The sequence below is a fragment of the Saccostrea cucullata genome, unplaced genomic scaffold (assembly GCF_032062105.1).
Source record: "Saccostrea cucullata isolate Sc308-1 unplaced genomic scaffold, CSIRO_AGI_Scuc_v1 ctg569, whole genome shotgun sequence".
Taxonomy (NCBI): domain Eukaryota; kingdom Metazoa; phylum Mollusca; class Bivalvia; order Ostreida; family Ostreidae; genus Saccostrea; species Saccostrea cuccullata.
The window spans coordinates 141,787-153,024 of record NW_026924013.1 but is presented as its reverse complement, the minus strand read 5'-3'; the positions used below and the strand labels follow the sequence as shown (position 1 = coordinate 153,024).

At 33.8% G+C, this 11,238-nt stretch overlaps 2 protein-coding genes across 2 annotated transcripts in view; one reads left to right on the top strand and one right to left on the bottom strand.

Moving 5' to 3' along the window:
* The window catches only part of LOC134265478 (uncharacterized), a 100,306-nt gene that overhangs the window by 72,123 nt on the left and 16,945 nt on the right, over positions 1–11,238 (bottom strand). The window lies entirely within an intron of this gene.
* LOC134265475 (sodium/mannose cotransporter SLC5A10-like) lies at positions 2,935–10,053 on the top strand. The gene is made up of 15 exons (XM_062747680.1): positions 2,935–3,098; positions 3,915–3,986; positions 4,074–4,178; positions 4,946–5,005; positions 5,737–5,841; positions 5,945–6,050; positions 6,191–6,271; positions 6,542–6,801; positions 7,117–7,252; positions 7,356–7,463; positions 7,981–8,131; positions 8,208–8,376; positions 8,476–8,691; positions 8,813–9,287; positions 9,587–10,053. Exons 1-15 carry the CDS (start codon positions 3,018–3,020, stop codon positions 10,048–10,050), a joined length of 2,589 nt encoding a protein of 862 aa, XP_062603664.1. The 5' UTR covers positions 2,935–3,017; the 3' UTR covers positions 10,051–10,053.

The window sequence follows — 11,238 nt, the reverse complement described above, 5'->3', positions numbered from 1 at the left end:
CAATGGCGGTGAGCTTTGGGAAGATTAATCAATTTATTTTTTTTTTTCAAAAATAGCTTTGATTAGGGTGTTCAACCGATATGCAATGGTTTAAAAAGCATCAAATTGCTGACATTTAATTGATTTTAAAAAATAAAAAAGGATAGGGTTAATGTCTTTTTTTGCTGACATGGATTTACCATTACGGTATCAAACGAGGTGATCAAAATGTAACTCTCATAAACAAAAACAAAAATTCATTGCGTCGAAATATATATTCTAAATCAATTAGCGCTTATATTGTTAACAATGCATAGACATTCCAGAGATAAGACTATTGCTTTACAAATTTAATCTTTTAATCAGTTTTGGACACATAAATAATGCGATTTTTCACTGAGGAAAGCAATATTGTAAACATAAGTTGAAGACTTACCTGTTGAATGAAGACATCATTCATTTAGAATTGCCTTTCCCTTGAAAAGCATTATAGAAATGATGCCGAGGCAGTTTTGAAGGCTTCATCGATTTGAAAAGTAATATTGATCTGTGTAAGCTGTAGATGTACCAACATGCAGCGTATAATTGAAAAATAATTAGACAAATTGAAAAATTAAAAATGGAATTATGGGGTTGTAGGTCTGCTTTCACATGCATATACACGTGATTTGAGTTCTAACTCAACGAAGCACCTGAACAAAAACAGCTCTAGAGGAGATCGAAGAAAAAATTCAATGCTACATCTGAACCTTCCACTGAAAACGCATACTGTGATATCTGAAATTCCAGAGATGAAATAATGTTTTTATATATATTTTTAAAAAAAATAGTTTTGAACCAGTAGGGCAATAAATTCTTGTTAGATAAAATGTGACCGTTGACTGATTTTTTAAGCATTTGGCCTTGACATACAGTACACATTGGGGTACATTATTACATGTAAATCCTGTTACATTAATTCAACCAGTCGTAATAATTTCAGGACACACATTTTAATGCACCCATTCCTGGAACAGTCGTAATAATTTCAGGACACACATTTAATGCACCGATTCCTGAAATGAATGCGGTCAACTTTTAGGTATCTAAAAAAAAAAAACTCTCACCCATGCTTATATTTAGTGTTGATTATTTATTTATTATAAAACCTTTGAGAAGTAAATATCACATTGAAATCCTTGTGTTCTCTCAGTATGCGATACAAATTGCTCGGGAACCTTCAGCTTGACTTGTGAAAATAATAATTAATCGGGAGTTTACATCTGATCAAAGATTAGGAAATGGCTCTCAGTGAAAGTAGCTCCGCTGAACTACTTTTATGGTTATCTGTTTTTTAAAGGAATATTGATTATTTCATGTGTATTTTTACTACTTGTTCAAATATTTTCAAATGTGAATGATCTTTTTGTGATCTTCATCTAGAATTTCTGATGGAATCTGTGTCACTTTTCTTCATCTTAGATTCATCACAATTCTGTAAAGTATTTTCAGTTATTTTGAAGGAAATTTTATTTATTTTAAAAAGTAATCTTAATCAAGTTGGAAGACAATGAACATTATCTCAAAATAATTCAATATAAATTTTTCGTTAATGGAAAATTTCATTTATTCCATAAAAGGACAGAGGAAAATTCTTAATATTCTGAAACAAGTATTTTAGAAATGTAAAGCCGTCAGAAATTAATTTTTTGGCACTCGTATCGTATCAGTCTTTTTATTACCACTGAGGTACTGCTCTTTTGCAGGGCAAAATGATATATTTTGGTGAAATTTGATCTAAAAGCAATTGTTCAATATAATTATTTTACTTCTCTGTACTTCTCTGGCGGTGAATTTCATGGTTTTTTTTTAGACCAGCAAGCAACAGAACTGTACTAAAGCATGAAAATCTTAAAAAAAAAAAAAAAAAACACACATTCGTGTTATGTTCTCAAAGAAAAAAAATTAATTTTTATAAAAGGTTTGGAATATTTGTTAAGATGTCTTTTTTATCACCCTCTTGTGCCCAAATAAAAATCAATATTAGTTATAAATTAATCACAATTTCCAGTTCTTACATCCAACTCTCTGCATAATATTAGCTGGGTTATATTTTTGTATCAAATAAGGGGACAATTCGCTCATTATCATAAATTTTCAAAGTCATCTTACCTTAAACATCCGTAGGTATTTTAGCAAAAAATAATTTTAGAATGTCCCAAAAATGTTCTCTTAGATATGCTCAGTTTTAACGACCTTTACACCTTTTTCTATAGTAAATAATCACGAAATATTCTGCTAGAAACCGTCTATTACTTCGTTGGAGTGCTAGCAAGACTTAAGTACTTGAAATTGAAATATTGGTACGTGTAAGTCAAGGAAGTGTTGAATCGACTAGTACGTAATTGATAACTTGATATAGACCAAAATAGTTTCATATAAATATTTTTATTTGTAGGACTTTGTCGTTCACTAATTTTTATTTCAAAATTAATTGAAAATACTAGTAATTGTATACTTATTTTAATTTTTAAAAAATCAGTAAACAACAGCTTTGGAGCAAAAAATTGTGTTGTATTTATTAAGCATGATGCAGTTGTGATGTAAATATAAACATCCCTGAGACGTACATATATAATGAAACATTTGCATCTATTTGTTTTATGCCGTTTTAGCAATCCTATTTATATGAATAATTGTACAGAATTTAAATGCATTGTAGCATATTTTTATATATCTATAATTAATAATTTTTTTTTATTAAGACATATATTAAGTACAGTGTATGTTAATAGTGATATGATGTTGAAGATCTGATGTTGATTTTGCTTCTTGTGTCCATTTAATATCTAAACATTCTTACCTTCGTAAAGGTATCTTCAGTCATTGTGCAAATAGGGCGCGAACAAATTCGCGTACTATTAACTACCGGAGTAGATTGCTGACATTTATCTAATCTGATGAACTTTGAGAGATTATCTATAATAAATATCTTTCATTGAGGGTGTACAAAAATTTTAGAAACATTTGCGTTCATTTTACACACACCCGGACACACCATGAAGCCGGGGCTGGATAATTGGGTGGATATTTTAGTTATCACCCTTTACTTTGTTTTTGTGATGCTGGTAGGACTTTGGGTAAGTCATATGAATATTTGTATTCCTTCAAAGTTTTATTTTTTTTGTAAAACAGAAATATGTCAGGCATAACTGGCATGGAAGCAATGATAATGTTAGCAATCTGCAAAATTTGGGAAAGATGTCGATGCTTTAGCAAGATAGTAAACGATATATTTGGTAATATTATACTTTCATGTAAATTACTTGAATCTGATTCGTTGAAAAACATTTTTAAAAAAAACACTATTACCCTCTGAATAATGAAGCCACGCCCTCCTGCCTAGCAACAGTCAACATTGCTTGACGACGGGTGATATTCCAAAAAATAGCGACTGCGCAGAATTTTTTGCGCGCACGGTTCACTGTTATATGTATTTGTATAAAACATTCAGTATAAAATAATAAATATTGCATGTAGTTGAGTGTAAACTCAACAACATGCAATATTTATATATTGTTAAATGCACCATATATTAAGTATACACAACAATCTGTTTATTTACATGCATGCTGAAGGCATTTTTATCTTCGGCAATTTATTTTTTTTTTCGTTACTTTTGAGCTTTGTCTTTTACGAATTTCCACTAAATATGCCCCGTCTTAGGAATTTGTTTTTCAAATTTTTTCACAGTGTAATTGGGTTTTAATTTGACAAAATTCAGAGAAATATGGTCTTTTTTTTTCATACCACAATTTTATACTCCAGAATGCATGCATGACTTTAATTCAAATAAAATACTTGGAAAATTAGAAAAGTTAAAATTGCAATTTAGTTTTATGCGTTTCTGAGCTTTTATACGAAACAGACCTAACTGTTCTTTTTCCATCTTTTAGTCCATGTGTAGAAAAGAAAGAAATACGGCAAAAGGATACTTTCTGGCAGGTCGCTCTATGACATGGTTTCCGGTAAGTATTACAGCATGCTTCCTATTTTGAACATCATCTGAACATATAAATATAAATAAAAAGTTCACAATGTTTTTTAATTTTCAGATTGGTGCATCATTATTTGCAAGCAATATTGGAAGCGAGCATTTCATTGGTCTAGCTGGTAGTGGAGCAGCCGGTGGAATCGCTGTGGTAGCTTTCGAATGGGGTGTAAGTCCGATCATAAAGCAGGAGTAGGAAGCTTTAAAATAATATCACAAACAGCAAAATACTTTTATTAAGCATATACTTACTTAACATTCATTATGATTATGTTAGATGCTTTTTGACTGATTTGTTTCATACCAATTGTAAGGCCCTTGTTTTCATGAAGAAGGATATGGAGATAACGAACAATATTCAATATCCAAGTCCATTGACTCTGGCTTTATTTGAAGTTGACTTAGGATTAAGGAATAAATATGTTCGGTCTACCTAACCGATACACAGAGCTCAGGGTGTGTGACTGGTCAACAGGAATACATACTCTTTCTACTACCTGATCCCACCTCTGGACCAGGGGCCCTTTTCACATATTTGTATTGTTTGTTTTTTTTAGATCGGTCATTGTACCTTATATTCACCCTCTTCACTCATATAGTAAATACAATGCGAAATGCCACGCATTGTCTCAAGGCACATTTCGGAGTTAATTCACATATAGCTCTCTTCAGAATGGAGTGTATCGCACATTTTGGCCGTGGTTTGCAACAATGAATGCCACGATATTTTTTATATGAATGTTACATTGTTAAACGTGAAATATGGACCTAATTGACCGGGTGCTTAGATTCATAATATTTTAACCAATTTACTTAGAAATAGTATATACTGTTGTGACGGTACATAATACATACCCCTTTTTAAAACAATTTACTTTGAAATATTACATAAAATAGGCAACATCACTTATTTAAGATGCATATATTCATTTACAGGCAGCACTGTGTCTTCTTCTGTTAGGATGGGTTTTTCTTCCTGTTTATTTGTCTTCAGGGGTAAGTCTACCAATAAATTAGACATGTCTCGTTTTTGTAGTTATTTTATATAAGAAGAATTTCAATATGGTTATGTAACATTTTCTTTTACTGTTGTTGAAAGGAATAAAAGAATAACTACAATGAAGCGCATTGAAGTGGTAAAATTTTCCATTTTGACGAAACGTTCTGAGTCATGTTTTGAACGTCAATTATAACATAACGACACGCCCATTTCTTTAGAAACGAGAAAGCAATATTCGTCGTATTGTTTTAGGACACTACACTTTCCGTGACAAGCAACACGAGTTACACTGAAATGAAGATTTTTAAATAAGAAAGAGCTATGTATAAAGTTCCCGCTTATGTAAAACACGCATTGCAACGGTTTTGTTCATTTTATGATTTTATCATGTTGATTGGAGTTACTATAACACATGTATCGGTCGAACACGTGCTTACTCGGTGTTAATGTAGACCATCAATTTCATTGGCTATTATATTTATAAAATACCTGTTCTACAGGTATTCGATTGAATCATTTGACCGAATTTTCCTTTCTAAAGAAATGGGCGTGTCTAAAGGTAGCTCAAAACGTTCCATCCAAACAGAAAAGTTTACCACTTCAATGCGCTTCATTGTAATATTTTTAATTATGTCTGACTATTTACCTTAAACTTTTTAAAAGAATTATTTGCACGTACGTGTTAGAAAAGAAGTCTTTTAAAATTTATTCATGCTTAATGTTGCAGTTGTTTACTATACCTGAATATCTTGCTCGGAGGTTTGGTGGGAACCGACTTCGAATCTATCTCAGCCTTTTGGCATTGTTCTTGTACATATGCACCAAAATCTCGGTAAAAATCTGTCATTAACACTTGATACATTATGTTAATTATTTTTTACTACTTACATTCATTAGTGCAGTCAGATTGTTATTTTTCTTTTCTTCCTTACAAGGTTGATATATACGCTGGGTCAGTGTTTGTCCAGCAGGCTTTGGGATGGAATACTTATATATCAATAGCAGCTATACTAGTGGTTACTGCAGTTTATACCGTTGTAGGCAAGATTTTTTCCTCTTTACTTCCCACATGTACTAATACTCACTACTAATTATAATAACATTCAGAGAAAATACTTGATTTGATAAATTACACCTTGTGAACAAAATCAATGATCAATGAAGTTTGATTTTTTTTTCAGGTGGATTAGCAGCGGTTATCTTCACAGACACATTACAAACCATTATTATGCTAATTGGCTCCGTTGTCTTGGCCATCTTGGGTAAGATTTTTTAATGACAGACTCTCTTCAAATTTTCCACTCAAACGAGTAGCAAAACTTGAATTATTTTACACTTCGAACTCTGATATATCTCGAATACCATGGATATGTCGAGGTGATTTAGAAGTCTTATCTACCCTTTTCTTTAAAGTTTTATCCTCAATATCTCGAATCCTTGGATATCTCGAAGTTCTCTACACAGTCTCATCAAGAGCATGATAACAAGAATTGATTGTATAATGTATACTATTCTTACCTAAATTATTGTAGGATTTGTAAAAGTGGGAGGCATGAATGGATTGATGGTCAAATATTTTGAAGCTGTTCCCACCAGAAATGATCTGCTTTACTCAAACATAACTAATATGTCTGATGTGACGTATTTCAATTCAACCAATAACAGCACTTGCGGTCTGCCTCGTACTGACGCTTTTCATATTCTGAGAGATCCTGTGACCTCTGACTTACCATGGCCTGGCGTCTTGATCAGATCTACGTTTGTATCAGTGTGGTACTGGTGTGCCGATCAGGTACACGTGCAATTTTTCCCCATATATGTATCTATAATATTATATACTTATATAAATTTAAAATGTTCCATTAGTATTTGTATAGCACTAGGGTTACCAATATGCTATTAGACAAAATGGAAACATTTGTATATGACCCCATCCTCATGTCTTCAGAGAGCCGGACTCATGAAATTCATTTTTATTGTGTTTATTGACCCACAGATTTCATACAAAACTTTAATATACTTGGCAGGAAGGAACATAAAAGATTTATTTTTTTTTAATTTCTAACTTAGGTAATTGGGCAACGTGAAATTCTAATTTCTAACTTAGGTCATCGTACAACGTGTGTTGGCGGCAAAAAACATTGGACATGCACGTGGAGCAACCATTATGGCTGGATATCTAAAATTCTTACCACTGTTTCTTATAATTATGCCCGGAATGATTAGCAGAGTATTATTTCCAGGTACATAATCATTTAAAATTTAAGCACTTTAATCGTCATTGCTGTAATGCATGACAGAGTTTGGTTTATCGATATGCTTTATGAAATGTTTTTTTCTTTACAGACACTGTAGGATGTGCTGATCGGGAAACCTGTATGAAAGTTTGTGAAAACCCCACTGGCTGTTCAAATATTGCGTACCCTCAGCTCATTTTAGGATTAGCTCCAATAGGTTAAACAATTTATGACCATGTTCTAGCCTACTTCACGTATACTGTTTACATATACTAGTATTTAAATCCACACTTTTCAAAAGTTATGTCTCTTGGTCACTATCTTTGGGGAAAAACCCATAGATTCCTTTCAGTAGCCTTTATAGTTTTCTGGTTTGTAACTTTGTCATCTGACTGGAGAAATGCTGTGTATCTTGTATAATAATTGCCCAAAGATGGGGCTACCCATATATCAAAAGAAAAAAAAAATGAACACATTGGATTTATCGGAGCACGCCCAAATGTTTATTAGCATAAAGAGGAGAAATGTAATTTCTCCTTTTTGGTTGACCCCGAAAAGAGACATAACTATTGCAAAGTGTGGTTAAATTTGTATTATTGATTAGACCTGTGCAGTATCGTAATTTGTCTTGTAAATGAAACTTTGTTAGTTAGTTACCCAGACCAATGCACGTGTAAATAATGTCCCGAGAGCTTCCTTCGCTTCAATGCAATCGCATTCAATGTTTTTCACAGGACTGCGCGGCTTGATGATGGCAGTTATGATGGCTGCTCTGATGAGCTCTCTGACGTCAGTGTTCAACAGCGCCGCCACCGTATTTACCATGGACATATGGAGACGTCTTCGAAAAGGAGCGACTGAAAGAGAACAGCTTATTGTCGGAAAGTAAGTTTAATATCATAGTTTTGAAATTATGTATCAACTCCATAGATCCTTCAATAACTTGAATCCTTTTTTGCAGGATATTTGTGCTTATTTTGGTGGGAATAAGCATTCTGTGGATTCCTTTGATTCAGGCTGCCCAACAGGGACAACTGTTTCTCTACATACAGGCTCTCACAGGTTATATAGCTCCACCTATTTGTTCTGTATTTCTACTAGCAATATTTGTACCCAGGGTGACCGAAAAGGTATGATACAAATAACCGCTCCTTTCTATCAGGATTTTCCATTTGTACTGGAATCTTCAAATGTACCAGCATTTCCATTTTCTATCCATTCTTTTAAAGGGTGCCTTCTGGGGTATGTTGGTGGGTCAGATAAGTGGACTAATAAGGATGGTTCTAGATTTCGTGTATCCCTCACCCGGCTGTGGCGAACCAGATAACCGTCCAGCAGTTGTTGCCAAAGTCCACTTCACGTACTTTGCCGCCCTGATTTTGATTCTTACTGCTTTGGTTGTAATTGTTGTTAGTCTTTTAGAAAAGCCAAAGAAAAACAACTCGGTAAGTGATCTTGTCAAATACCAACACATATAAAATTGCTCCTCCATTAAAACGGCAAATGTTTTTACTCAATGTGAATGAAAAACCATTAAAAATACATATTTGATCTTCTTACCCTTAGATAAAAGGATTGACGTATTGGACAGTTGAGCACGTAAGACCTCCACCGAAGGAAAACGCATTTATTCCTGAAACCGTCTTGAATGATGAAGAAATATCAGTCCAAGAAAGTGACGACAAATATGTAACTTATTCAATGAAAGACATTGTAAATGAGGCTTACCAAAGCGACGAGAGTGTTGAAGAACAGGTGAACATATCTCAGGATGAAGATAAATTCAAAGAGGAGCTCAACCAAGTCCAGGTTCAGGAGACCATTTTTACTAGTGTTGAAAGGGAACGTCCTGCTCTGAGGAGGACGAAATCTAATCGTGACGCCGTGTTTGACAAAGTGGTCAGACAGAGTCAAACTGAAGAAACGGTTACAGAGTACAGAGTGGAAAACGCTCCCGAAACGACCGATACAGGGAAGGAAGAGACGAGGGAACTCGGAGAGAGAACGGTGGAGTTAAGAAATAAAAGGATCAGAGTAAAAAGTAAGTAGTTCTTTTTTTTAGCGAACAAAAAAAAATTATTTATACGAAGCAATGGATTATACAATTTAATCATAATTTTAAAAAGGCATAAAGGTTTGAAATTTTGATTTAATATTACTTATAAAATAATGTGTATGTCCTTGATGATTTCTTCATTTCCATAATTCATTTGTATTTGCTTATTACTTATGGGAATGCCATTCAAGGGTAATGCGTTAAAAATTGAAATTTCTTGGGACGTATAGTCTGAAAAGGGTCATTGTAACAATTTATAAACCATTCATTATCTTTGTCTTTAGAAAGTTCCTATGCTAGTGATATGTCACTGGAGATCCATTCAGAATTCTTAAAAAGAAAGAGTGAGGTGGAGAAAGCTCAAGAGTTAGAAAAGATCGAGGAGCTTAAAAGACAAGCAGAAATGGAGAGACAGCGTGAAGTGGAACGCCAACGGGAAATAGAGAGACAGAATGAACGAAAACGGCTGAAAGAAATAGAGCTCCAGAAGGAAAGGGAAAGAATGGAAGAGTTACAAAGGATTCGGGAACAACAAAGGATTCAGGAGTTACAAAAGATTCAGGAAATTAAACGCAAGGAGATGGAGAAAAGAGAAATTGAGGCTCAAAGGAGGAGAGACAACATGGACAAAGTTCAAAACCTGCTGAGAAATAAACTATACATCAGTTCTAAATTTGACTTCTTCCTTAATCTGAATGCTGTTATTCTTTTGTGTGTGTTTGTATTCTTGTACTGCATTTTTGCATGATCTAAATGTTGTATTCAAGCATTTACATGTGTGTGTTTTTTCTGTGTCCCTTTATCGAAGCATTACCTCCGTCAATGCACTCACAATATATACTACTTCAGAAAGTGCGAGTATGAAACTGTGGATGGGTTAGCCTTCTAAACAACTATGAAAGGTGCTTTTCTGGCATTAAAAACGACAACAACACAATTAACTTTCAAATGTTATTTATTAACAACAATTAGAGAACTAGTGCTAATTGTAACGGGGACCGTTACAGATGTTCCCCAAACGCTCCCCAACTCTCTTTTTGTGCCATATTCCCTGTAAGCTTCATTGAATAAGACAAACTCTATGCATTTAAGACTTTAACAACGTTTATACAGAAGTATACCGAGTTCATTCAAATTTTAGCATTGCACGCGTGTGCATGTGAATGCATATGCGTAATGACCATATCATCTTGTCTACACAATCTATATATTTTAATATACTAAATATTAAAGTATTTAATCCAAAAGTATTAAATCATACGCTCATTCAAGTGTATTTTTGATTTTACTCATTTCACGTGCACACACGTGCATACATGAGCATGGTAACCATACCTTCTTGTAGAAGTCTATAACATCTATCTATGTTCTAAATCCCACCCCGTTTGGTTGAAAACCAAGGGAGTTGTAGGTGTTTAAAGTTTCAACCAATCAAATTGCAGCACACGTACATGCACTTGCATGATGTCCATGGTGACCATACCTTCTTGTAGAAGTCCATTATATCTATCTATGTTCCAAATCCCATCCTGTTTGGTTGAAAAACAAGGGAGTTATAGCTATATAAAGTTTCAGCCAATCGGATTGCAGCGCACGTGCATGCACGTGTTTTCATGATAATTGCTATATATCAGGTTGTATGATATCCTAATGCAGGGCTATGTTCAAAATTTCAAAGGATTTCGTTAAAAAACAAGAAAGATATTGACACTTTAGTTTCAAATCAGTGCATGCGCGTGATTTACCATGTGATATTGTCTAACTAATGTATCCTTATATTATGAGTTTCAAATCATTTAATCAAAAAGGTAAAAAGTTACGCCTATATCAATTAAATCGGTCATTTCACGTGTTGCACGCGCACGCTCTTGCAAGCACGTGCGCGCAAAATGACCTTCGTTCAAATCTACATAACATGCCTATTAAAAAGGTTTTA